The sequence below is a fragment of the Monocercomonoides exilis genome (assembly GCF_001643675.1).
Source record: "Monocercomonoides exilis strain PA203 chromosome Unknown scaffold49-690789, whole genome shotgun sequence".
NCBI lineage: Eukaryota > Preaxostyla > Oxymonadida > Polymastigidae > Monocercomonoides > Monocercomonoides exilis.
The window spans coordinates 253,769-281,436 of record NW_027150594.1 but is presented as its reverse complement, the minus strand read 5'-3'; the positions used below and the strand labels follow the sequence as shown (position 1 = coordinate 281,436).

Sequence of the window (27,668 nt, the reverse complement as noted above, 5' to 3'; positions counted from 1 at the left end):
ACATTTCACAAAATATAATCATAGTGAATACACAATGCAAGTTGTTTTCTTTTCATGCACATCACATAAAACAAAAAAATAAACATTGTGTCTCTTATTGTTTTCAGTTTTCGAAAATTTTCGACTAAAACAATGAAATGCGAAAAACTCGTGAAAAAATAGGAAAAAACATAAAACATTTGGAATATTAAAACTTCATTGTGTGTGTTTCATAGCCTTATAGTAAAAAATAAACAAAGAAAGAAAGAAAGTGTAAAATAAACAAAACAAATGATCAAAAATAAATTTTAAATTCCCAAGATCTTCATCAAAAACAAAAATTAACAAGAAAAAAAATTTGTCTGAACATTAAATACATATTCAAACCTGGTTCTATATGGTTTTTCTATTTTTTTGTTATTATTTAATGAGAAATGCCAATGAAAAAAATGCTCGGGAAAAAAAAGTCCGGATTAAAAAACCACCCCATGTCAGATAGACAAACACTCAATATCTTTAAAATACTTAAAGTATTTCAAGTTATAAATGGTATTTTAAACAAAATAGTAATGAAAGTCAATTTCTGAATAAAAAGAAAAATTCTCAAAAAAGAATATCCATTCGAGAGATAGATCTTTTCGACAGACTGATCTTTCCACAGACTGATCTTTGTCGTTCGACTGATTGCGACAAAGATCTGTCGATAACCTATTAAAATAAACATGTGTTACATGCTGACATTTGACGAGCCAAAAAATTCAACTGACTGACATTGAGCTCAAAAAGAGTTTTTTTTAAATATTTCGCATTTTCATTTATAATGATTAATTTTTTTCTAAAATAAATAAATTATTCATAATTATTAATAATAATAATATAAACATTTTGTAAATTATTCGAATCGACTATTTTATGGGTTTCTGACACGGTAGTCTATTTCGGATTTTTATGATCTACTGACTGTCAGTGAAGTCAGTGACATTCAGTGTCAAAATGGAAAATATATGTGATGAAATAAAAACCAAACTTGTTGATAAGTTGAAAATTTCTTTATCAAATTCATTATTGGTTGTTTTTTTATCCTATTATTTTTTCGATTTTATGTTGTATTATTTTTTTCAGGCAAGAGCCTTTGAAGACAAGGTCAAACAGTTAAAGGAAGCGAATGCACAGTTCATTAATATTTCAAAGCATTGTGAAACAAATATTGGAGCAGGTTTTGCTTTTCTTATTATTTATTTATTTATGATTAACAAATGAATTGAATCATAATTACTTTGAGTTTACGAGAATCCTGTGAAAAAAAACAATTTCATTTCAAAAATTGCGTTCGAAAATTTCAACAATAATTTGTGGATTTCATTTGTGAAAGTTGAAGAAGACGGAACACCGAAGAAAGATTTTCACCGATATTATCTTTGTCCAGTTTGCAAAGATGGAATCAGCTGTGGAATATGCGGAAGAAAAAGCAGTCCTTCAATTTTGAATCACAAATGCGAATTACTAAAAACTAACTTTATTACTACTCTATTTTAGACAAGCTGCGAGCAAAAATTATTCAATTACTCAACAAAACAATCACATATCTCCATCAATACCTATTCACGAGACGCTAGAAACACAATTTGTTTCGATGATCACAAAATGCAATATTTCGTTTTTATCCGCTTCATCAAAAGAATCAAATGAATTTTATTCATTACTTATTCGAGCTGGGCAAGCCTATCCTACAGTAAATACAAAATCTATTTTCCCATATTTAACAAGGAGAAAGGTTTCATATTAAGTTTTGAAAGAAAAAGCAAAAGTGGAAAAGGAACGAAAAACAAAAATTACGAATTGTGGATTATGTGTAATGATTGATGGTGCATCTGTTGCCCATAAACAGTGCACAGTTGTAACTGTTTGTCAATTATCTTAATTATCAACACCTTTTTTTTGGGGAATTTTTCCTCCATGTTACATAGCAGATGATTATTTGGTTTTGTTTCAAAAATTAACAAAAGATTTTTTTTCTTTTAATTCTATCATAAGCAGTTTTTGCACAGATGGGTTGGCAGCACAAAGAAAAGCTGTAAATCTTTTAATTCAACAGATTTTTACTGTATCTTCCTCTTCTCAAGCGACTCCAACAATAGAACCTGTTTTTATTTACTGCTGCAACCATTTGACGAACTTAGTAATTTCTTCATCATTCAGCAAAATAAAGTTTCTTTCGAAAATAAAATATTCTATTTTGGAATTTTCGTAAAGATCCCATACAAAAACATACAAATCAATACTGAAGAAGGCCGTTCCTGCTTTTGTTGCAATAAGATGGCACAGCTTGCTCCAAATATGCTCGTTTGTAAGAAAAAAGTTTGACGTGATCGGAAAAGAAAAGCTGTTGGAATTGGATGAGCTGATTAATATTATGAAAATAGAAGTCATTCTTCATCCATTGTACAAGCTGCACTTGTTTTTTTTGAGAATGATCATACAAAACTGTGGCAAGTTTTTCCAGCTCTTATACAATCAGTTTCATTTCTAATAAGTTTATCAAAACATAGCTTGTTCAAAGATTTGGAATTTCACAATGCGATTGCAAACAATCTTGTTTTATTTCATAATTATTTTTTCATGGGAACTTATGGTCAAATAATACCTTTAGCGTTTTCATTAACTCCCATTGGAATGCAACTGTACAGACTCAAAATGTTCACTCAAAACTTTATTAATGCTTCAAATTACCAAGAAAAAGAAAAGGAGAAAAATCATTCGGAGAATTCGACAATAACAGTGAGTCTGGATGGTGCTTCTGAATTCCATTCTCTATCTTCAGATGCTTCAGACTTTTCTTCTCAAAATTTTGCCTCATTGTAATTATCTCAAAAAGTTTCGACAAACACGCAAAAAGCATATTTATCAACAAACTCTGTATTGAATACCGAGGCTCAGTTGTCAGCTTTGTCGCATTTGCAAAATCAAGATAATCATGTTGATAATCATTGTTTAACTATTGACGGGTTTTTCCAAGCAAAGAATAATATTACATCAAGAGAATCGGAATTAATCAATAAGGAGTGTATAGCAAGTATTTTAGATTTGACACAGAAAATTGAAAATGCTCAATTTGTTTTTTCTATTGAGAATAATATTATTTCAGGAGAAGAAGAAGCAGAAAGCGATTCAGAAGACGATGAACTTGGATTACTTTTGGTAGAAGAACTTGCCTCTGATGATATGTTCGAATTTGGATCTTCACGAAATTTTGAATCAGAAACAATTGCGAATGAAACTTCTGATAGAACGGCAGTGCTTTCCTCCTCTTCCTCCTCCTCTTCGTCGTCGTATTCTTCTTCATCGGCCTCTGCCTCAGTCTCTGCTTTATCTTCATCCTCTTCAAATTGTCAACTTTCATGTTTCAACAGCTCTTTCTCGTAAGAGATTAACTCCGAAGTTTCCTCGACATTGACATTTAACGATACAAGTTAGCCACATTCGATTGATTTAGAACTAAGAAATTCATCTTGTGCTTTCGAAGACAATTCTGACGAAAATGATGATGAACAAGAAATGGATATCAGCGTACATGATGAAAATGAAGTTGAACTTCTTTTCTCGACAAGAAAGATTGAATTGTGCAATGAATTATCTTTTGAAAAAGAAATTGAAATATTGAAGAACATAGAAAATTACTTAACTGCCGATTGGTATTCACGATTATTTGAAACTTTCTCGAAGAACACAAGAAAATCAATTCGACACCTGTAAGAAAAATACATAAATGGATGCTTATTAATTTTTCAAAGGTTTTTGAAATCAAGCCCAGAAAGTGTGATTGAAAAAGACTCAGAAGTTTTTAACAGGGCCTTTTCCTCCTACGGAGATCTGCAAATGGTTTTCTCAGGACTCTGCTTGACTCTGATTTGTTCTCCTTGCAGCGAAGCAAGTTGCGAACGAATCATATCCAAAATGAGATTCATTCTCGGTGATAAACGTTTTCCAATAAGCATTCAGACGCTGGATGCTCTCCTTCGAATATAATGCTTCTCTTTTTTTAATTTATACAATACAAAAAAAAATTCAAGTATTTTCATTATATGAAATACTTTTAACTTGATTATTCATTTCATCAATTATTCCTGAAACAATACACAAACATTTGGAAATGAAATTTGTATTTTTTTTTCATTATAATCTTTAATTAATCAAATATAAATGAAAAAAAGTTGTTCTTTTGAAAAATTGCAAAGATAGTGCATTAGATGAAGAAGGTTGAATCAACGAATACAACAACTGAAATGAGTTTACAAATTCATAAACTCTCTTTTTGGTTTTATTTTCCTTATGTTACTATTTTTCTCACATCAAATTATTTCCTTTTTTATTGAATAAATCCTTTGAAAAACTGAACATATTCTGGTTAACTCGCAGGGTTCATCCACAAAGTCGATGCTTACATCATTTTTCTTTTCTTTTCCATATCAAGATCTTTTTCCAGACCTTCGTTCTCTATTACCTCTTCTCTTATTTCATTCTCTTTTATAATTTTCTTCTTTTTTCTTTAATCCGTTTCTCTCCTTCTCCTGTTCCTCTCTCTCACTCTCTTATGTCATATTCGTTGTTAAGTTACACTCTTTCCCTTTTCAACTTTCACAAATTCATTCAAAATCTGTGCGGAAGTGTTAGTTGGGGATTATTGCTTAAAGGAAATGCAATTGAAAGCGTCAGTCAGATTTGTGAGAAGAATAGACGATGATAAAGAAGAAGAAGAGGAGGAGAAGAAGAAGGAGAAAAAGAAAAAGAAAAAGAAAAAGAAGAGGAAGAAGAAGAAGAAAAAGATGAAGAAGATGATGATAATGAGGAGGAGGAGGAAGAGGCAAAAGAATATGACAAAGGAGAAAACGAAGAAGCGAGTGAGGCACCAACAATACACAAGAGCGATGATGTGCGGGGTGTGTAATGATACAACAGCTGGACAGATTCTCCGTCTTTGACATTCTGCTTCCTCACAAAAAACAAGGAAACAGTGTTAGCCTGCGAAAAAGGGAAGAAATCATCTTTCTCTTTCTTCTTCTTCGCCTTTGGAGAAGCGATGAGGACTGCCGACTGGAACACCTTTTTGATGAAGCGGAGAGAAGATGACAAGAAAGATTTTTTGCCTGGGCATTGCAGAGGACGAGGAGATTCCCTGAGGAAAGAGGAGGAAGCGACTGAGGCGCCTTCGTATGTTCCGCGGGAGGGAAACGAAGAAGGTGGAGAAGGAAGAGGAAAAGAAGTGGATGAAGAAGGCTTGGAGCTGTCAGTAGATGGCACAAGAGAGGAAGGCGATCCTTCGATGTGAGGAAGAGATTCTCCAAATGTGACAGTTTTGGTGAATCATTTTCTGATTGTGCTGTCTGTTGAAGAGACGGAAGAAGCAGAAGAAGAAGATAGAGCGGAATGTGTTGGGATGGCGAGGGGAAGAAGCGACGAAGAAAGAGAATTTGCTGGCTGTAAAACTGAAAAAGAAGAAGACAGGAAAGGCAGCATGAAAGGAGGAAGCAGAGAAATTGGCAGTGTTAATGAAAGTGACTGTGTGGGAGAGGGCAAGAAGAGGGGCAGTGCTGCACAATGCTCCAAATCAGAGCGAGGAGTGGAAGATGAGGCAGAGATAAAGGAAGCAGAAGCAGAAGGGGAAGGGGAAAGGAAAGAGATGGACTTTTCAGAAGACGTGTTAAAAATAGTGGATTAAGAAGAGGATTTGGACAGAGAGATTGGAGAAACAGAAGAAGGATAAAGTGACAAGTGAGAGAAAGTTGGTGAAGGAAAGGTGGAATGAACAGCCTTGTCGGGTATGGAGTCGGAGGCGGTTGGAGCTGCAGCTGTTGCTACAGAAGCAGAAGCAGAAGCAGAAGCTGCAGCAAAAGCTGTTGATGTTGAGTTTGTTGCTGCTGCTGCTATTGATGTTGATTCAGATGTTAGAGTTGTTGTGTGTTTATCTGACTATTTGCATTGCTTCATATTAACCATTTCGAATGTTTCGGAGTCTGAGATGTTTCGAACGTGCTCTCGTTATCAGGAAGCTCCCAGTCAGACATCTCTTCTCCTTCTTCTGATATTTCTTCTTCTTCCTCTTCCTTCTCCTCTTCTTCATTTCTTTCTTTTCTTCCTCTTTTCTCTCATCATTATATCCATCACCATTATGTCTTGCTTCTTCCTCTTCTTTCTCGTCATCGTCATCAAGCAGAATAACTACTGTTTACCCCTTTTAGCAATCGTGTCATATTTTCCTCCTCCAATTAGTTCAAAATTGAACTGAAAAGAAACTAGTTTTGCATATGATATTTCAAAAAGACAGAAGAATAAAAGAACTCTATCACTTAATTGAGAGGTACACAACTTTTTTCTCCTCATTTTCCTTCTCTCTTCTTTTTCTCCGAAATTCCTGAAAAATTGACTCTCGCTAATTCCAAGGAATTCCTCCGAAGTGGGAATTTCTCCATCGGTGGATTCTGTACGCGATGGAGAAATGGTTGCGTAATGTGATGAGAGACAAGTGCTTATGAGCAACTTACAGCCGCTGCTTCAGCCGATGGCGAGTCGTTAAAGAGAAGATGGAGTGAAGAGAAAAGGAAGAAGTGATAGAAGAAGTGGAAGTGGAAGAGGAAGAGGAAGGGGAAGTGGAAGAAGAAGAAGAAGATACAGAAGTTTATGCTGATGATGATTGAGCCTCTCGATCGCAATGGTGACTTTGTGGGACGAATGTGAAGTGGGAGGTATTTTTGCAGTTCCTATGCTGATGGCGATTGGGGGAGTCTGTGTTGTGCAGAGGAGAAGTTGGTAGAATCAGCAGATGCTCAGACAAACATGTGTGTGTTTGGGATTCGGTGATGAACGGCAGCAGATTCAAAGGAGATGGAAGAGAAGGAAAGGCAGGTGAAGCAAATGAAGAAGGAGAAGGAGAAGAAGAAGAAGAAAAATAAAGGAAGGAAGATGAGGAATAAATACAATTATAAAATATTATCCATCATTGCTTGTTTCATGTCCATCTGAACTTTTAGGAGATGATAACATTGAAGGTCCCCTTCAACTGAGTGCTTTATAAATGAAATCTGCTCATTGCTTATTTGATGTTCTCGTCTCTTGAATTCTTTTCAAGGTCCATAAAGACAGTCATTTTCCCCTTTGCGTTTATTTTTATCTTCCACCACGTTTTTCTCTTTTTATTTCACTCCTAACATCTTTTCCTTCTCTTTCTCTTCATTTTCATAAAAATCAAATCGAATAGGCAACATTCATGATAAAAGTTACTGGTTGTGAGTTCGCAATGTTGCATCAACAAACATCAAACTCATTTTTTTCTGAAGAATCAGTGAGAGCAGATATTCATTCATGCATCGCTATGCTAACATTTGCAGACAAGGAGTATTGTCTGAGTTATTAGTCAAGAACAAGTCTTCACCATCATGTTTGCTTCAATTTTTTCTCTTCTTCGAAAGATTCTCTGAAGGAATTGGTTGCGATAAATTTATGATAAGTTTTTCAATGAGAATAAAAAGATAACGATAAAGATATAATACTTATAATTGAATTCTTCATTGTTTCAACTCAAATCTCAAACATCACAAGTAAAAGAAAATCATCATCTGTTTTTCATATTTTTCATATTCTTTTCATATTGCGAATGCAATTCTTCTTTCACAATTATCCGACTAAGTTGAAAATGTTCGATAAAATAAACATCTTTATCGAAGATTAATTAAAAGAAACATACTTTCTCATTCTTTAAGTATTTTTCCTATTTCAATTTAAAGCAAATATATAGTTCATTTTTCTGAATGAAGTTAAAATAACAATAGTTCCAATGATGTAAAAATGGAAAAAAAAGTTGTAAAGTTAATAATTCACAACAAATTTAAGAACTGTTCGATAAATCTTTTTTCATTGAAACATTAACTGGGTTTTATGGTTTTTCACACTTTCATTCTCTTTAACAATTATTATCAAAAATTTGAAATTTAAAAAAAATTCAGATATTGCTATTTCAAATTCAATAAAGAACTTTATGATTATTAAATTACAAGAATTTCTGAAAATAAAAATTTGAGCGAAATGCATTTGTTCAACAGCACACAAATACCTTGCTGTCTCGAGGTTAATTCAAATTTGTAAAAAAACAAACTTTCATGAATGACTCTTCTAATTTGAAGATCAATAAAAAAATACGATAGTAGTATTCACACACTTTTCCAATGTGTTGATTGCATCGAATTAGCTTTCTAAATATGATACAAAAACAATGTCACATATTTTTTTTATTGCTAAATGAAAAAACATAAGATCAGCAATTTTTTGTTTGGATAATAAGAATTTCGATGGGCAGATCGTTTTCAATAGTATTCCTTCTTCATTTTTTTAAAAATTGTTTTTATGAAACTCAAAAATCAATCGTGGCAAATTCGAAAATAAATTTATGGTTCATTCAAGTTATATAAATTGATCAAATTATGTCACACTAAAAAATTATAAATTTAGTATAAATGACAATATTTATGAATATTTTGTCAAGAAACAATATAAAATAAAATTGAAAAGAAAATGAAAAATAAAACACTTAAATAAAAAGTGAAATTATCTACTGACATTTCTGTTTTGTCACTGACAACCACAAGCACAATTTTTCTTTAGTGTAACGCATGCTTATATTAAAATATATACAAAAAATTCTTTCGATAATATCGAAAGAATTTTTCATAAATGCAAGAATTTTGACCCATATCGTAACTTTGTTCGAAGAAAGATCTTTTTTTAAGTAATTATGGTATAATGAGAAAAAAGTCAAAAATACATGTTTATAAATAAATAGAAAAAGAATCTTGATTGAATTTTTGAAAACCAAGTTAATTTGAGAAAAAATATGAAAATTCCATTATAACATTTATTTATTCAGAAATTTTTAATGTTAAAATTATTTAGCATCACAATACCTTTCAATTCCAGTCATTGAAAATTATTGATTATTATTTGAGTTTAATTGAATGATATTGCTTTTTTATATGCTTCGAATCACTTATCATTTGTTTTCAAATGAATTATTGTTTTATTAAATTTTGATTCGAAATTGAAAGGTTTTTATTTTGGAAGCTGCTTTTTATTAGACTTTTTGAATGTTTAGAACGATTTATTTTAGATTTATTGCGTGTTAGAAAATATTAAAAACGAAATGTTATTATATACAAAGCAGTAGATACAATATGAAGAAAATGAAAAAGAAGAAAGAGATGTAAAAGAAATATAATTAAAATAAGTATTGTTATTGGAATTGATAGAAAAAATGGAGAAAAAGGAGATAATGTTAATGATGATGACGACGAAGAAGAAGAAGAAAAAAGAGAAGAATTAGAAGAAGAATTTAAAGAAGAAGGAGGAGGAGGAAAAAAAGAACGATTATAATTAAAAGTCCATAATTTTTACACACTCAATACTGGACATATTTGAAGAGAAGAAGAAGAAAAAGAAACAATATTTGAATTCCTTTGGTTCGTTCTAATTACTTCTATCAATCAAACATATCCATTAGATTCATACTGGACAATATTCTTCTTCTTCTTCTCTTTCTTCTCTTCCTTTTTATTCTCTCTCTCTCTCTCACTCTCCACACTCAGCACCTTCAGAAACAACTTCTCTTCATCACTTCTAAATATTCATGCATTGCTCCATAATGTACATCTGCCGAACAAAGTTTGACATTCCAAATGCGACTGCACTGCAAATAGCAATTGAACATGCAGAATCTGCCATTCTTCGTCTTCCTCTTCTCTTTCTTCTTCTTCTTCCTCTTCTCTTCTTCTTCTTCTTCGTCTTCTTCGTCTTCGTCTTCGTCTTCTTCGTCTTCCTTTTCCTCTTCTTCGCCTTCTTCCTCGTATATTTAAATGAATTTTGAAGTTAAAATTATTTTTTACAGAATCAGAACAGAAGTTTGGACTTTGATCAATATTTATTTCAGGAAGCAGAAAGTAATCGAAGAAGGAGAAGATGGGTTTTGTTGGCAGAACGGAACAATATTCGGAGGAGGAGAAGAAAATCAGTGAAGAATGGTCATCATAAAAGATATAGGTTTGTATTTTTTATATTTGTGCTTTTTATCATTAATTATTATTGTTGTTGAAATTAGAATATTTTTTCAGGTATATTTACTGTGAATATATGCCTATAGAATAAGGAAAGAGAGGATATAAAATGCATTAAAGAAGTCAGGAAATAATAATTGAAGGGGCGCTTGGAGGAGTGAGGGGGCGTGAAATATAAATGAGATGAATGGAAAAGAAGATAAAAAATTTTTGAAGGTTTGGGAAGACATATAGGACGAATCTTGTTAAAAGCCGAAAATGAGATCAAGGGATTGATGATGCAGCAGAAGAAGAAATTTGGCAAATGATTGAGAAGAAAAAGACATTTTTTTTGGAAGTTCGATTGAAAGAGAAAATTTTATGAAAATCTGATGGAGGCGAAGAAAGAAGGGAGCGGGAAAATCAGAGATATGATTATTTAGAGACATTTGAAGAAAAGTTGGAAAAAGGAAGAAGATGAGATATTTTTTTGTGAGGGAGTTATGGAGCATGATGGTTGAGTTGAAGGGGATTGAGCTGATTGGAGATGAAATTGGGAGGATAGCGTGTGGAATGAAGGGGAATGTGGTTGTGGTGAAGGGATGTGGTGTGGAGATGGGGGAGGGCAAGGAGGCGGGGGTGTTTGAACTGGGCGGGTGCAGAGGGGTGTTTTGGAACATCACGCTGAAAGGGGTTGGAAGAGGAGGAAATGTGTGTGGGAGACTGTTTGGAGGAGAGGGGAGGATGGGGCAGAAGATGAGTGAGAGAGAAGGTGGGGGAAGAGGAAGAGTCGGATGGGGAAGAGGAAGAGGAAGAGGTGAAGGAGGAGAGAGAGGGGGACAACGAGAAGGCGGAGGAAGAAGAGGTGGAGAAGGAAGAGGTGAAGGAAGAGAAGAAGAAAGTGGAGAAGGTGGGAGTGTATTGGTGAGTGAGTCTGGTTTCTCATCTTTTTGTGTGTCTTCAGCCCCATTTCTAGCACCTCACCTGACACCCCTTGTGACACTTACCCAGCTAACCTTCTTCAACATCTCCACAAATCCACAGAAAACAACACATCTGGGTGAAGGGTTGGGCCAAACCTCGTTTCTGATGAGTGGGTGCACATTTTCATCGGTGTGGGATGTGTATGATGGGGGAATAGTCCCCCACTGAACAGCCCCTCATCTTCCCTGGATGCCTCAAACACCTCATTTGCCAGGTGCTATCGCTCTCAGAATGTTGCAATCAGTGGAAGTGAAGGGAATCCATCGAAACCAGCGAGACAGCAGATTACAGACAATGGGGCGAATTCGTTCACCTGGTGTGTGTGGAATGGCTCAAAAACCACTGGGTCAAGTGGATCTTATACAGATGGAGTTTCGAGTGGAGGGGCGATTAATATGTATAATCTGGGATCTGGAACGCTTTCAGTGAAATTTTGTTGGTTCAACGACTGCTATGCAAACTATGTTGGGGGAGGAATCATGTGTTACACAAATAATTCAATCAAGATTGAGAACAATTCATTCAATGTATGCACAGTAAAAAACGGTTCTGGAGGAGGAATATTTGCTGAATCAATTTCGTCATGTGTGAGGATCAGTGGTTGTGAATTCCAGAAATGCACAGCAAAAGAATGTGGATAAGGACTTTTCCTTAATTTTTTTTAACGTTTATAAATCTGACTGAATAGGAACAATAAATGGCCTGGTGCTTGTGAATAAAACGAAGCTTAACAAAAAGACAGATTCTTTTTGGCATTCATTGATTTAACAAAAATTACCTCACTTTTTTTTTTAAGTTTTATCTTTTTTCTTCATTTTCACTTGCACGCTGGTAAATAGGAATTGAAAAATTGTAATTGCAAAAGTTTATTTAATGTTTTTTGTTTTTTGACAAGTTCATCTATCGAATCTATCAAAAACAAAAAGATCCCAAAAAAAACACAAACAAATGTTTTTTCGCATCAAGATATATGAATTGCTTTTTTCAAAATTAGTTATCTTTTCAATAAATAAAATTATGTCAATGTTTGAAACGAATAACAAATAAAAAACGATGAAAAACAACAAGACAATTGAATATAGTAATGCAGTTTCTGAACTCTTCTTTTTTCATATCTTCTCAAAATTTTATCAATAACATTTATCTTTCACAAAATTTCTCTTTTCCTTTTTGAAATAATTTCCCATTTCAACCTCAACAAAATGCCTCAAATTTTAATTCTCTTGTCACCTCCCGAATTGGTAAAAATATGATATATATCGCACATGATATAAATAAAGTCAAAAAAAAACACAGCTTCCAAAATAAAAACCTTTCAATTTCGAATCAAAATTTAATAAAACAATAATTCATTTGAAAACAAATGATAAGTGATTCGAAGCATATAAAAAAGCAATATCATTCAATTAAACTCAAATAATAATCAATAATTTTCAATGACTGGAATTGAAAGGTATTGTGATGCTAAATAATTTTAACATTAAAAATTTCTGAATAAATAAATGTTATAATGGAATTTTCATATTTTTTCTCAAATTAACTTGGTTTTCAAAAATTCAATCAAGATTCTTTTTCTATTTATTTATAAACATGTATTTTTGACTTTTTTCTCATTATACCATAATTACTTAAAAAAAGATCTTTCTTCGAACAAAGTTACGATATGGGTCAAAATTCTTGCATTTATGAAAAATTCAATAATTTGTTCCAAACTATCTCTGCTTCGAATAATTATAATTCTAACGTTATCATGTAAAACAACAAATTTTAATGTTAAAAAGTTGAAGAAAATCTTTGAAAGCATTGTGTGGAACAAAATTCATAAAGCAATAAATTTCGTCCCATATGAAAAATAATGACCCATATAAAATTTTTTTCATGAAAAATTATCTGAATGATATTATAATAATATTCAAATAATTATGAAAAACAAATGGTTTATATTTATTTATTTATATATTAATTTTTTTTTTCATGTCAAAATTTGTCAAAAACAAATCGACTTTTATGTTGGTCGACTTGTTGAAAGGCTCTTGAAATGTCGGTTTGTCGCAAAGGCCTATTTCTAACATTTTGTAACTAACATTCACGGTGAGTGAATGTTTCAATAAAAAACTGACTCAAAGGATTTATGGTTTATTCACGAATATTCAAACCGCAATAAACAATATTTTTCTTGTTGAATATCTATATATGCTTTTTGATATTTATTTTTTCATGCGATGCCATTCAACTTAAATACAAAATTTTTGTATTTTCAATTTTGTCTCTTCGAATCCTAAAAGAAATTTAAATGTGGTTATGATCACACAATTCAATAATTTGGGGATTTTCATAACTTTGAAGGGCTTTTTTGTTGCAATACCACAATATTTAAAATTACATTAATCAAATATTATGGAGCAATTGCGCACGACATTTAAAGATGATATTCAAGGGACAGAATTTAGTCAACTCCCAAATATTATTTCTAATAGGTACAAACTGTTGAAACTTATTGGCAAAGGATCTTTCGGTACATCAATCACCTTTAATGCATTGACAGTAATTTTCTTTTTAAAAAAAAATTTTTTTTTAGGAGTAGTTTTCTTAACGGAAAGTGTTCAATCGAGACAACTTTATGCTACCAAAATTGAGGTTGTAATTAGCTCAATTTATTTTTTTAGTTAATCATAATTTCATTTAAGAGATCTAGATGCAGATCTCCAAAACTTGAACACGAATATCACAGATATAAACAATTCATGAATCATCATGGCTATCCAAAGGTCTGAGCAACTTTTTAACATTTAAAAAAGAATAATTCCGATTTTAAGGTTCGATATTATTGGACCAATAAACAATTCAATGCTTTGGTAATGGAATTGTTAGGCCCAACATTGGATGAGCTCCACAAACATTCAAAGAGGCACTTCTCACTTGTAACAGTATCAAAAATAGCAATACAGTTGATAAATCGCATAGAAACGCTTCATTCAATGGGATATGTGTGCTTCTTTCCTTTCATTTACATTTTTTTTGTTGTGATGTGCACCTTTTTTAGATTCATCGTGATATAAAACCAGAAAACTTTCTAATTGGACTTGGATCAATGGATGAAATGATATTCGTCATTGACTTTGGCCTATCAAAAGAATATAGAAACTCTATTACGCAGAAGCATATCCCATTCGCAAGGAGACATGGACTTGTTGGAACGATGAGATATATTTCAATTGTTTGGAGGACTATTAATGCTTTAAACTACAAATTGAACTAATATTTTTTGAATATGCTTTGTATTACTTCTTTTTTCATTCAAAAATAAAAATATGTCCCCCCCCCCCCCCTCCCAATCATTAACATTACACTTATTTGCCTTTTAAAGAACGTTCATGAAGAAATTGAAGCGACACGAAGAGACGATCTGATATCTCTTGGATATCTGTTTGCATATCTATTTAAAGGCTCTCTGCCGTGGCAGTTTCGAGAGCGAATGTCCCCTGAAGAGAGATGCTCAAGAATTTAGTGTGTCTAGTGTTATTTTTTGATCATTTTTAAATAATAAAAATTTCACTAAAAATGGAATAAATGGACTTGAATCTATTTTATTGCAATTGTCTATTGCTCAAAAATATCTTTAAATTTGATCTGGAATTTCTTGTCAATTTTGTCACATTCTTCTTCATTAATTTATTTATTTTGCTCATTTTTTTAAAATCAAATATTTTTCCAATTTTCCATTTTTCCATTTGAATATAATTTTTTATTTCACATGCAATTTGGCTCACACACTTCCAGTCAATGCAAAAAATCCACTTCAACAAAGAGCCTTTTCGAAGGGATGCCATCCGAGTTCTCCTCTTATTTCGACTCCGTTTCTGCGCTTTCGTTCGATGAAGACCCAAAATATGATGTTCTTAGTGCTCCTTTTGAGTCGTGGCTCGAAAAAATCCCGCCAAATTTGAGAGTGTTTGACTGGAAGGTGTGATTAATATTTCTATTGTGAAGTTATTTTATTAGGTTCTTTTCTTTTCTTTTCTTTTCTTTTCTTTTCTTTTTTCTTTCCATTTTTTAAAATATCCATTGAATGTTGAAATGTGCATCATCAAAACCACACATATATACAATCTATCTAATTGAAACCAATCCATTCAGATCAAACCAAAACCAGATGCCGATGTATCCTCGCCAAACACCTATCCGCTCTCAAATCCATCTCTTGCAACGCCTCCCATCCGAACAATGACATCACAGCAGTCGCAGAAGAACACAAGAGCCAGCAAAATCTGTGAAGCCAGCGAAGTTGCACAGACAGCCACGCCAACAGCAGGTACCACAGTGGCAACACCAACACCTACACCCACACTGACACTGACACTGTCGCCTTCACCTGTCGCTGCAGTGACAGCCCCATCGAAAGCTCCATTGACAGCTACTGCTGCTGCCACAGCCACAGCTTCAGCTTCAGTAATGTCTCCAGCGTCTGCTCTGAAGAGAGAAGAAGATAGAAAAGCAGACAGCACAGCAAGCGCGGTAAAAACAGCTCCTCACTCAGATTCCTCGGCACATGCTGGATCGGGACTCCGAATGTCTGCTGAAGCTGAAGGTGTTACTGGTGCTGACACAGGAGCTGAGGCAGATGCAGATGCAGATGCAGAAGATGCTGACATTGCTGCTATTGCTGCGACAGCAGGCGCTGTCTCAGACACAAAGAAGGACAGCAACCGCGCAGCTGCTGACAGCGGGTCAACACCTCATCCTCCTTCATCCTCTTCGTTTGAGCGCCAGCCGCCTTCGTCAGAGCTCTTTTCGTCACTCAACCCGTTCTCCCCAGACTTCAACCAGCTCCATGTCAATCGCTCTAACCACAATAACAATAACAATAATAACAATAATAACCACAACAATGGCAATGAATTAGACAAATCTCCTTCGTCTTCCTTGTCGAAGGAGAATAACAACAACAACAATAACAATAATAACAATACAACCCCTTTCCCCTCTCCTGTGTTAAGCAAAGCGGACACATCAATCAAACAGACGCTGAGCAGCTCTGATGCAACAAAGGCACCTCAATCACTCAGAACACAATCGACACAGCAGCTGCAGCAGTCTCCTTCACCTCCTCTGCCGGATTCACATGTGGTCACCTCATCGAACAATACCCCTTCCACATCAGCTTCTCCGCTGCTTGCAAATTCTTCTTCTTCCATTCCAAATGGCACTTCATCGCCTCTTACTCAGCTCATCACACCTCACAATTCACCTTTGCCATTCTCGTTCTCTTCATCATCATCATCTTCTTCTTCTTCCTCTTCTTCCACTTCTCCTTCTCCTTCTCCGTTTGCTCCTGTTCCTTCTTCTACATCTTCCTCTTCCACCTCTTCTTCCACCACATCCACCTCTTCTGCACATCACCAGCCATTCTCTTCAGACACCTCCACTTCATCATCATCATCATCATCTTCTTCTTCTTCTTCTCAAACACTTTCACTCAAAACAGACCAAAACGGATGCATTTTGCGTGCCTTCACTGCAACTGATCAAGAAACTGTCCAAAGAATCCATTCTCCACACAACTCACACTCATCTATTGATTCCGATGCCCCCACAGCCTCCATCTCTTCCTCAGGCGATGGAATCAATGACAATTCCAATGGGAAAGCACAATTATCTTCCTTTTCTGTGAACACAGCCACGATTGCCTCGGAAGACGTGACGGTTGCGCTTACGCTGTCGCACTCGCTGTATCACAAGAGCAACCAGGAGAGGACGATGGATCTGTCTGAAAGTTCTTCTTCTGCACTGAGCAGAGGGCAGACGCTGCTGCATGTGCCAGACGCTACTTTGCATTCTGCAGAAGATGATAGCGGCGGCGGTGGTGAAGGCGGTGATGGAGTCATCCAGAGAAGAAGCAATTTGGATGCAAGTGGAATAGCTGTGTTTGAACAGAAGCAGCAACAGCAACAGGAGCAGCAGACTAACCAGTCAACGCATCCACCTTCTTCATTGATTGGGGGCTCCATTGCCCAAGAGCCGAAAGAACAGGCTGATTTGAGTGCGAATCCGTTCGCAATGTGGAGCAGCGATGCCTCGTCCACTCACTCAGAAGGGACAATCTCGCCCACACTGGCTGAGATGAAGGCTGTTTCGCTCCCATCTTCTGCTTCTCATTTTGATGTGTCTTCTCAGAAGACCCTGCCTCTTCTGCCTCCTCCTGCCAATGGAACAGACTCTGTTTCCTCGTCTCTCCCAGCCTCTTTCTACTCGTCTCCCTTTGCGTCTTCATTGTCTTATTCATCACAATCACAATCACCATTGTTCCCTTCTTCCTCCTCCTCCTCTTCTTCTTCTTCTATTTGGACTTCTTCTTCTTCATCAGCTTCATCCCAACCTAATTATTTCTCTTCTCCCTTTTCTTCTTCTTTCAATCAGCAGCCAGTCTACAAGTCAACCGAACAAACTCATTTTGGTTTTTCCTCCTCCTCCTCATCTTCATCTTCATCTTCCTCTTCCTCTTCTTTCTCTTCCTCTTCATCTGTATTCGCCCCTGCTCCTTCTTTTGGCTTTTCTTCTGCTCCTCCGCCATCATCTGCATTCTTTGAGCCTTCTCAGCTTCAGTCTGGCTTCTCTTCTTCCTTCTTTCCTTCTTCATCACCACCACAACCACAACTACAACCATCATCATCATCTTCTTCTTCTTCTTTCTTCTTCTCTCCTTCCTCTTCCTCTCCTTCCTCCTCCTCTTCCTTCTTCTCATCATCATCATTATCATTATCATCTCCCCCAGCTGATGAATATGCACAGCAGAAGAGCTTGTTTGCAATGGGCAGCGAGGGAGAACTTGGGAAGACGATGGACGATGCACTGCAGATGGACACAACAATGGCAACTGTTGCCTCTATTCGCAAGGTTGAGGCTGCTGAAACAGAAAGAGAGAAAGAGAAAGAAGAAGAGAAGAAGAGAAGGAAAAAGAGAAGTAAAGGGAAAGGGAAAGGGAAAGAGGGAGAAGGAGAGGAAGGAAAGAGAAAGGAAAAGGAGGTGGAACATATTATTGTAAGTGGAGAAAAAACAAAAGAAGAAGAAGAAGAAGAGGAGGAGGAGGAGGAAGCAAACAAGGAAGCCTCCTCCTCCTCATCATCATCAGAAGGAGAAGAAGGAGAAGAAGAAGGAGAAATCGAAGAAGAAGACAACGAATTCGAACGAGAGGCCGAGGAAGAATTATTCAAAGAAGAAGAAGAAGAAGAAGAAGAAGAGAAAGAGAAAGAGAAAGTTAAAGAAGAAATACAATTACAAGATTATAACATGAAGATGAAAGCAAAGGAAGAAGAAAGAGCAAAAGTTGAGCCATTGTTGGGGGCAGGGTACGTTGCAGAAGGCAAAGAAGCGATAGACTTCGTGTGGGAAGCGCAGAGGGAAGAGATTCTGCTGGCAGAGATGGAGCAAATGGAGATCGAAAGAAGAAGGAACAGAAGAAGAAGAAGAAGAGAAGAAGAAGGAAAAGATGAAGAAAAAGAAGGTGTATGGGCGGTGGAAGACAAAAAGAGGAAAGTCAGCAGTGATCAAAGACTAATGAATGAGAGAAGAAAAGCAGCATCAGTCAAAAGAGAAAGAGAAGCTGAACTTGCAGAAAGAAAAAGAGTGGCTGAAAAATCGAAAAGAAAAAGCTCTTCGCCAAAGAAATCGCCCAAGGCATTGCCTTCTTCCACACCCCCTTCGTTTGCTATTCCACCACCACAGCCAAAATACAAGAAGGCCAAAGAAAAAGAAGAAGAAAAAGAAGAAGAAAAAGAAGAAGAAAAAGAAGGAGAGTGTTCGAAGGTCAAACCAGAGTTCCAACTTGAGCAAAAAATGTCCAAAGCAAGCAATTCCTATGATGATTATGGTGATTATAGCAGTTATGACAGTTATGATGCTGGAGGAGGAGTGTGTGCCATGCCCGATGAGCATTATGCTCAGCACAAGAAGAGTGCAGATACACCAAAAGGAACATCTCCTTCGCTCATATCGGGGATATTTAACTCCATCAGCAACTTCTTCAGAACATCGAAGGAAAGCAATGAACTGTCAAAGGAGGAGAAGAAGCGGTTGGAGCGGGAGAAGAAGATGAGGAAGGAGAAGGAGAAAGCAGAGAAAGAGGAGAAGAGGAGAAGAGAGAAAGAGAAAGAGAAAGAGGAGAGAGAAAGGGCAACGAAGAAGGAGGTGGTGCATACAGGAGATGGAGCTGCCAATGAAGAATCAATTGAACGTCATCGGATTCTGTCCAAAGAGAAACGATCCCCACAAAATACGTTCTTCTCCAAAAAGCACGCAGAGAGAAAAGATACTCCATCTTATCCTTCTTCTTCTTCATCATCTTCATCTTCATATTCCTCCTCTTCCCGCTCTTCCTCCTCTTCCTCCTCTTCTTCTTTTTCGAGTGCTCGTCCGTATATTCCTTCAGCAAGCCATCCTGTTCTGTCATCTTCATTGATATCGCCCCAGCCAACAGGAGCTATCAAAGTGAAGTCTCTTTCATCGTCTTCCATTCCAGATGCAACTGCCTCAACCCCAACAAAAGTGGCACATCCACTGAGGCAGATGCAGCATCAACAACAGAAACCGCTACAAAAGCAACAGCCACAAAAGCAACAACCACCACAACAACAACTGCAACAGAACATTCACAGAAAACAAGCTCCAAAAGATGCTCATTCAAGAAGATCTTCTCTTGTCTCGCAGATGCCCCAAGCACCAAAAGAAGCATCTACTCGCAGCAAGTCGGCCAATCGGCTTGTGTCTCCTAAAAAGCCTGCTTCTTCTGCTTCTTCAACCTCTTCTGCTTCTTCTCCTCCCACATCCATTCCGCCAGCCCCGCCTCTTCTTTCTCCTTTGCCTGGACTTTCGATCCATTCCTTGGGAACATCTTCTCCTGTTTTTTCAAAACAACAAGCTTCGCATTCTCCTCTTCCACAATCTACTTGCAGTGCTCCTCCTCCCCCTCCTCCCCTTCCCTCTCCACCTTCTTCGCTTCCTTCACTTCCCCCATACGGTTCTTCTCTTCCTTCTTCTTCTCCTTATCCATTTGCCAAACATGTTCCTTCTTCTCCCTCTGTTCCTCCTGCTCCTCCTCTTCCTTCTGCAAATGCCAACTTTCCCTTTCCTCCTCTTTCATCAGCAGCACCAAGTGTCATACGGCCTCCTCAATTTCTGTCCAAACAATCTGCTCCTTCACAAGCCAAACCTCATCCTTCTTCATCTTCTTCATCTTCTTCATCTTCTTCATCTTCTTCATCTTCTTCCTCTTCCTCTTCTTCTTCATCCGAGCTTCAATCTTATCTGGCTGAACAGTTGATCAAAAGGAAGAGTGTGCAAAGCAGAAGAGAAGAAGAAAGTTCTTCAGACGAAGACTCATTTGCTTCGAAGAGAAAAGATTCTTTCTCTTTTTCTCTGTCACACTCACAATCAAAATCACATTCTCGTTCACGTTCTCTTTCTCGCTCTCTTTCTCGTCCTCGTTCCACTTTCCATTCTTGCTCAGTTACGCGCTCTCCTTCTCTCTCTTCTCTGCATTCAGCTGCTGAGTCCGTGCCTTCTGCGTTATCGCCTGCTGCAGTGCGTGCTGCCTCCACAGAAGGGCGTGCGTCGCCTTCGCTTCTCTCTTCCTCGCCTTCGATGTCTTCGATGTCTTCGTTTGTGGGCTCAGTTGCTTCTGTGCAGGCTCCTCCTGAAGTTGCTCCTTCATCTGTGTTCTCGTTCTTCCCGTCATTCATCATAAGAGGGAAGAAGAGGAAAGAGGCAAAGGTTGATGCTGAAGGAGAAGGAGAAGAGGAAGAAGAGTTCGATATGGAAGAATCGTTGCATGACTCACTATTTGTCAATACGTCACAATATTAAAAAGCGAAGAATTAGAAGCCATGTTGATTTTATTTTGTTTTGTTATGTTTTATTTTATTTTTTAGAGTGAAGCTATTTAAGATTGAAAGTTTAATCTTTTGGAATTTCTTTTTCTTTTTAAATTAATTTTTTTTTTTTTTTTGATGATGTTATTTGTGTGTAATACTTGTTATTTTTTATTGACTTTATGTAAAAATTTACAAAGAGAATTATACAATGAAACAAATAGAAAGCTGCAATTATTCGTATGAATCTTTGGGAAAGCTGCTTTTTATTTGATATGCAAACACTGTTTTTTATTTCCATTATTATCATTTATTTTCATTTTGAAAAAAAATATGTTGTTTTTAGAGGCTGAATACAATTTTTCTTTATTGTTGAGCAATACCTATTGTTTTGAATTTGTAGAAAATTGTTTTAAAAATAGTTTTTACATAAGTCAAAAAAAAAAAAGAGGAAGAAAAGAAGAAGAAGAAAAATAAAGTTCTTCACAAATGATAAAAAGATGAAACATAAGTGCGAAAGGCTTGAAGCATTTCTTATTCAATAAAATGAAAACGACAATATTCTGTAAAAATGAAAGATGCAAACATAGAGTGAATATCCAACTGTGCAGACAACGTTTAACAAAATAATGTCATCTACAAATAAACCTACTGTGATTTTTTGCTATCCTTAGGCTTCTCCTTTGGATAAGTTGCTGCTATTTTCAACAGCGTTTCCTTTGCAACACCAATATTCTGTCTGGGAAGTGATGAGGAGCTGGATGAGGAGGATGAGGCGTCAGCTGACTCTACCAGTGGCAGGCCATGTGATGGAAGAATACCCATCAGGTGCTCATTCTCGGCCATTCGGGCAAAGTGTCCGCCAATCTGTGCACGTTGCTTAAACATTGTTGACATCACTCGGCCGATCGTAGTCTCATGGATATTTTTGGCTGGAGAATAATGAAAAAAATAAAAATAATAAAGTTGAGATATTATGCAAAAAAACAAATGAATATCAGAAATATTGTAAAAATATAAAATTATGAGATTTGCAGAATTAAAAATATGATTTGAACTGAAATTGTAACATACGATCCGAATTGTCTCCATGAAGCATCTCTCCAACAACAAGTGCCCGATTTTCTTCTTCTGTGTTGGCTTTTCCATCTTTCACTGTCAAAAGCATGTGTAATTCAGAACGATCGTCGCAAGGGAATCTGACAGAAACATCTGAAAATTTCGATAAAATTTCAAATAAAAAAATTGAAAATGTTCGTGGAATAACAAATTTTTACCTTCATATTTGATTTGCATTTCCAATGTTGTATCAAGAAATTCAACCAAAGGAATATCTTTAACAAGTCTCTGATAATGCTTATTCGGGCTATAACGCAATTGAAATAAAATTTATTAACAAGCAAAACAAAATTCATACCAAGCAAAAACGCTTTCTGGGAATTTTTTCCTCCAAGCCGCAACATCCTTTGTATGAACCGGGCAAAATTGATCATCACATAAAATTGCAAGAACGGTTGGGTTCCCTAATTGTAAGATTTGCTTCAGAACAGCTTCATTTACAATCATTGGGTTAATTATGAGCATTCCACCTTTCATCATTGGATAAACGTACATGTTGCTAAATAAGATTAATAAAAAAATAGCCGAGGAGTTTAAAATGAGCAAACCATGTCAATTTCCCATGTTGAACAGCAACTCTGTAGATTCCAGGACTAAAAATATTTATCAATGAACATTAATTGTAGATATTTTTATTGATCGCTGATATAAAATTGTTACAAACAGTATCTGTTCTAATGGTCCATGCTTGTTAATATTTTCTTTCCATACACGAACAGAAGTGACTGAACAACAAATTACGCTTTCAAATTGTCGTTAAAAAGCAAGCATACATTTTCTATAGAATCTCATTAATTGGCGAATAACATAAAATGCAACAATAAATCCCAATAACAAAATGAAAATGTTCATGAAGAAACTTAAACGGAAGATGATAAGTGATAATCTTTTCCTATGGTAAGATCACACTTTTTTATAAAAAAGAAATAAGTTGGAATAAATAAAATCATTAGATTTCTATTTTAACAATTAGTTTAAGTTGCTTCAACAGTGATATTATATTTGTTTGAATAGATTAAAAAGGAAATTAAAAAATATAAATGGAATCATGTCTTGTTTGCCTTGCTGCAGATTCATCTGATTCTTCCAAATGTGATGAACTCAGTAAAATTTTAAACTTTACACACGTTGAAGTTGATGATTTTCTTTGGGAAATTGTTCCAGCCTTGACCCGCCTTATTTCTCATGAAAACAGAAAAATCGCATCTAATTCTTTAAAGGTTTGCAGTGCAGATACCTTGCTATTAAAACATTTAGTTATGTTTTATTTTTTATGGATTGAAAAGGCTCTTGAACATTGTTGCGCTCAAGCCTCGTCATCAAAAGAGATTATATTTCTTCTAGAACAAGAAATGGCAAAAGACAAAGAATCACCAAAATATCCAATTATCAATTATGTATTTTCTATTTGGCATCAAACAGGTTTGCATATTTTTGACTATTTTGCAAAATCTATCGAACATTTTGAACTTTCTGTATTTAGTTATGAATAGAACTCGCAGTCCGATAAAATATCTAATAACTTTCTTATCTATAATAATCCCTCGAATTGCTCATCCACATAAAGGGTACAAAATTGAGCTTCCTCATTTTCTTTCACCACCAGTTCATTATGATTTTGAAGAAGATGACGACGAATATGAAGAAGAGTCACAACAAAATCAACAGAGAATAAATCAAAATTATGAAGTAAATTCTGAAGTGGGATCAACAAGCGAGGAATCCGGATCTTCATCTTCTTCATCTTCGTCAAATTGCTCTGAAGGGCTGCATTCAAAAGAGAAAGATTTACACGTTGAATCCCTTCGTCCAATTAAATCTCCACTCAAAGGTCTTTCGCCATTATTTCCGTTAGCAATTAAACTTCTTCAATCAATTGCTTCTGTTTCCTCTTCTACACATTCTCAGTCTTTATCTACTTCTGCTTCTAATTGCACTTCACAAGTTGCCTCTGAAGATAGCACAACAACACAGAATGCTCAAACAGGCACGGCAATATCTCCTCTTCAGCTTCGAATGGGAAAGCACGCACTTTTCTTTTTGTTGGGGCATTTGATCGCTTCGAGAGCACTCTCTGTTGATGAAATTAAACTCCGAGAAGCATTCACAAATCCAGTTATGTCTCCTTTTTCTAATGGAGATCCAAAAACAGATCAGAAAATGGAAAGAAAAAGAATGAAGGAAGGCAAGCAGCTCTCAGAATACTTGGAAGAGCTTGAATATTTGTTTCTGCGACTTGGATGCACGTGGAATGACATTGTCAGCCCAATGCCTCAAATTCAGTACATCACACAGACGCCTCCGTCGAATGTCTTTCGTCAGATTGTGATTGAGCCAGATGAGAATGCACTTCCTCATTTCATCTGCGAAGATAACACTTCATCTGAACAAAACCAACAGCCAAATGCTCTCAACACACCGTTCAGCAAGTTTGGAAGAGCAGCTTTTTTCTATTTCAACACACAATACTCGTTCTGCTCTTCAATCGTTCCAAGCATTCTGCCTCCTCCTACACTTCTCCAAATAGCAACCCCATTTGCACTTTCAATGCTGTCTACAAATTCTGTTCAGCTGTCTAGCCGTGGATCGATTCTGATCTCACAGGCCGTAAATAGAGCAATGGAGCATTCAATGTCATTGAGCGTGCCTATGTGCCCTTCTTCTTCTTCTTCTTCTTCTTCTTCTTCTTCTTCTTCTTATTCTTCTTCTTCTTCTTCTTCTTCTTCAACTGTCACTTCTTCATTTCATTCAAAATTCAATTCTATCAAATCTAATCAATTTTCACTCACTTCAACAGAAACAGCTCTATGCAGAGATCTTCTCTCATTGATGACTCGTCATCCTCTTATGGACTCATTAGCATCACACACACATATTCATTCAGCTGCATCATCTGCCTTGTCGCTATCTGCCTGGGAGCGAAGCAGAGACGAAGCAACTTTTTATCTTTTCTCTTCCAGCGTTGCATTTCAACTTGCTGCCTCTCTCACATCGTATGCATGTCGCGTCTTCCCTTCTGAATATCAAATGCCATTTCATCGAACAGCTGCCTCTGTTCTTGCTCTTCTTTCACAGCCTGACAGTCCTCATCATTTCAGCCGCTCTTTAGAAAATTTAGAAGCCAACGAGGAAAACACCATTTTCAGTTCAATTTTGCTTGTTTGTGCGATTATTGTCTCTCTTATTCCTCGTCCTCCATCTGCCTTTGAAGAAATGGTGAGTGCAAAGAAAGGCTTAAACGCGTTTTATTCATCGCCTGATCCTTCTTCAGGCACAAAAATGACAGACGAATCGCATTCTTTGCTGTTTGTTCATTCAAACTTGGCATTTGCTCAGATTCTCACCACTTTGAGAAGAGAGCTGTATCAATTCTTGCGATCGCCTTTGTTTCTGAAGTTTGCTGATCCAGACGATAAAATGCATTGCTTCCTTTGCGCCCTGCTGAATGACATTGCTTCGCTGGCGTTTGTGCTGATGAAAATATTTTGCACGTCTCCAGCTGAAAACGTCGATGTGTGTTCAAATAAAGAGAAATTTTTTCTCCAAACAAAATTTCATATTTTATTCTTTAATGTTTCACTTTTTTTGTAAAATCGATGAATTTTCTCGTTTTTTATTCAGGTATTGTCGACATCTCTAAATGTAATTGGTACCATCATTGCAGCAAACAACCGCTTGCCCAAGCAAAAGCCATCATTAAAAGAAGAAAATTTCGTTGTTCAAAAATCAACGTACGCCTTTGCGAAAGCAACAGCCGAAGAGCTTCGGAAGGAAATGGGGAAGCTTTGGGACTTGACTCGGATAATGGACGAGTCAGAGCAAAAGAAGAAGGAGGAAGAAAAGGACAACCGTTGGATTGCTGCACAAGAAGCTCCACCTAAAAATCTGGCAGAAGAACAGATAAAGCTGAGACTTGCAAAGCTAAAAGAGATTACTGGAAACGATGAAGAATCAACTGAACAACGATTTGGATGTATGATTGTTATATTTATTGTAAATGACAAATTTTTTGTATTTATTATTTGCACATCATTTATACTTTTAGGTATTGAAAATCTTCCCTGGTCGTCTGTTTCAGAAACTGAAAATGATCGAGTGAAAATCGATATTCTTTCGGTTCAACTTGAATTATTCGAAAATCTTATTAAAAATGCACCTTTTTCAATTCACATTTAGCAATTATGAAAATTATGTTTTTTTAAACAATTTGCTTTTGGGTAATTTTTCTATACAAAAAATGGAATTTCAGATCAATCGATCGATATGTCTCACTGCAAATACGAGCATCCCCGTCACGGAAGTCTTGGATTTACACCACGCAAGCGTTGCCGCAGAGGAAAAGGTAAGATTAAGTCATTCCCAAAGGTGTGAAATTTTGCCTTGTTATTTGGGATCTTTGTTATTTGATAATTTTGCGATATATTGCCTTTATAGGATGATCCCAAGAAGCCATGCCACTTGACAGCATTCATGGGATATAAGGCTGGATGCACACACGTTATCCGTGAAACTGACGGAGCACGTGCAAATCGTCACGAAGTTTGCGAACAAGTGACAATTTTGGAATGCCCACCAATGGTTGTGTGCGGTATGGTGGGATACATTGAGACTCCACGTGGTCTGCGCTCATTGACAACACTCTGGGCCAAATCCTTGGACGTCAGCGTCAAAAGAAAGTTCTACAAGAAATGGTACAAGTCCAAGAAGCTCGCCTTCACCAAGTACTCTGGCAAATTCGATGCCAACTACAAGAAACAATTGGAACGTATTGTGAAGCACTGCACCGTTCTGCGCGTCTTGGCCCACACTCAAATGAAAATGGTCAACATTGGACAAAAGAAAGCTCATTTGATGGAGATCCAAGTGAACGGTGGAGCCATGGCTGCCAAAGTTCACTTTGCTTATCAATTGTTCGAAAAGCAAGTGCGCGTCAGCACTGTGTTCAGCGAAGACGAGATGGTCGATCTGATCGGTATCTCTCGTGGTCACGGAACTCAGGGTGTTGTTGCTCGTTGGGGTGTTCGTAAGCTTCAAAGAAAATCCCATCGTGGGCGCAGGAAGGTTGCTTGCATTGGTGCATGGCATCCATCGCGTGTGATGCGCACAGTGGCCCGTACAGGTCAGCACGGGTTCTTCCACAGAACTGAAGTGAACAAGAAGATCTATCGTATTGGACGTGCTGGAGACAGAAAATCAGCTACCACTGATTCAGATCTGACAGAGAAAGGAATCACACCTCTTGGTGGATTCCCACACTACGGAAAAGTTACAAATGATTGGCTGATGATCAAGGGAGGTGTTGTTGGTACCAAAAAGAGAGTTATCACAATCAGAAAATCAATTCGCCCAGAGCGCGAGAGAAGACCAACTTATCTTAAGTTCATCGATACATCTTCCAAATTCGGACATGGTCGCTTCCAGACACACGCTGAGAAAGCAGCTCAATATGTTGCCTCCAAGAAGGTTAGAGACAACAAGAAATCTAATTAAATTTAGCTTTTTTGTGCTTAAACCTTTTCCAATAACTTTTTTGACTCTTTTGACGGGTCACTTCAAGCGATGACAAAAACATGTTCGTCACTTGATTTATAAAAGATTATTTTTTGAATTATTTATGAAAAACAAAATTTTATTTGTGAAAAATTAAAAA

The 27,668-nt window shown here is 36.3% G+C and overlaps 6 protein-coding genes across 6 annotated transcripts; 5 read left to right on the top strand and 1 right to left on the bottom strand.

Annotated features, from left to right (window-relative positions):
• Positions 1-4,673: 4,673 nt before the first annotated feature.
• On the top strand, positions 4,674-5,305 carry MONOS_16133 (uncharacterized protein; the record flags this gene model as incomplete). Its single annotated transcript, XM_067869048.1, has 2 exons — positions 4,674-4,916; positions 4,985-5,305. The coding sequence occupies 2 exons, from the start codon at positions 4,674-4,676 to the stop codon at positions 5,303-5,305; spliced, it is 564 nt and encodes a 187-aa protein (XP_067721081.1).
• Positions 5,306-10,562: 5,257 nt separating this feature from the next.
• MONOS_3459 (uncharacterized protein) lies at positions 10,563-11,677 on the top strand (the record flags this gene model as incomplete). Its single annotated transcript, XM_067873463.1, has 2 exons — positions 10,563-11,176; positions 11,251-11,677. 2 exons carry the CDS (start codon positions 10,563-10,565, stop codon positions 11,675-11,677), a joined length of 1,041 nt encoding a protein of 346 aa, XP_067721080.1.
• Positions 11,678-14,014: 2,337 nt separating this feature from the next.
• MONOS_3460 (putative casein kinase 1) lies at positions 14,015-21,253 on the top strand (the record flags this gene model as incomplete). Its single annotated transcript, XM_067873465.1, has 5 exons — positions 14,015-14,023; positions 14,080-14,253; positions 14,404-14,543; positions 14,817-15,000; positions 15,174-21,253. The coding sequence occupies 5 exons, from the start codon at positions 14,015-14,017 to the stop codon at positions 20,892-20,894; spliced, it is 6,228 nt and encodes a 2,075-aa protein (XP_067721079.1). The 3' UTR covers positions 20,895-21,253.
• Positions 21,239-22,914, bottom strand: MONOS_3461 (uncharacterized protein). Its single transcript, XM_067873466.1, has 7 exons — positions 22,792-22,914; positions 22,683-22,743; positions 22,567-22,611; positions 22,317-22,517; positions 22,177-22,265; positions 21,974-22,111; positions 21,239-21,831 (listed from the first exon to the last, which is right to left on the bottom strand). Exons 1-7 carry the CDS (start codon positions 22,868-22,870, stop codon positions 21,548-21,550), a joined length of 897 nt encoding a protein of 298 aa, XP_067721078.1. The 5' UTR covers positions 22,871-22,914; the 3' UTR covers positions 21,239-21,547.
• Positions 22,915-23,058: 144 nt separating this feature from the next.
• MONOS_18152 (uncharacterized protein) lies at positions 23,059-26,194 on the top strand (the record flags this gene model as incomplete). The annotated part of the gene is made up of 5 exons (XM_067871143.1): positions 23,059-23,238; positions 23,305-23,440; positions 23,586-25,531; positions 25,640-25,991; positions 26,064-26,194. 5 exons carry the CDS (start codon positions 23,059-23,061, stop codon positions 26,192-26,194), a joined length of 2,745 nt encoding a protein of 914 aa, XP_067721077.1.
• Positions 26,195-26,255: 61 nt separating this feature from the next.
• Positions 26,256-27,645, top strand: MONOS_3462 (putative 60S ribosomal protein L3-2). Its single transcript, XM_067873467.1, has 2 exons — positions 26,256-26,383; positions 26,453-27,645. The coding sequence occupies exons 1-2, from the start codon at positions 26,282-26,284 to the stop codon at positions 27,506-27,508; spliced, it is 1,158 nt and encodes a 385-aa protein (XP_067721076.1). The 5' UTR covers positions 26,256-26,281; the 3' UTR covers positions 27,509-27,645.
• The last annotated feature ends 23 nt before the right edge of the window (positions 27,646-27,668 follow it).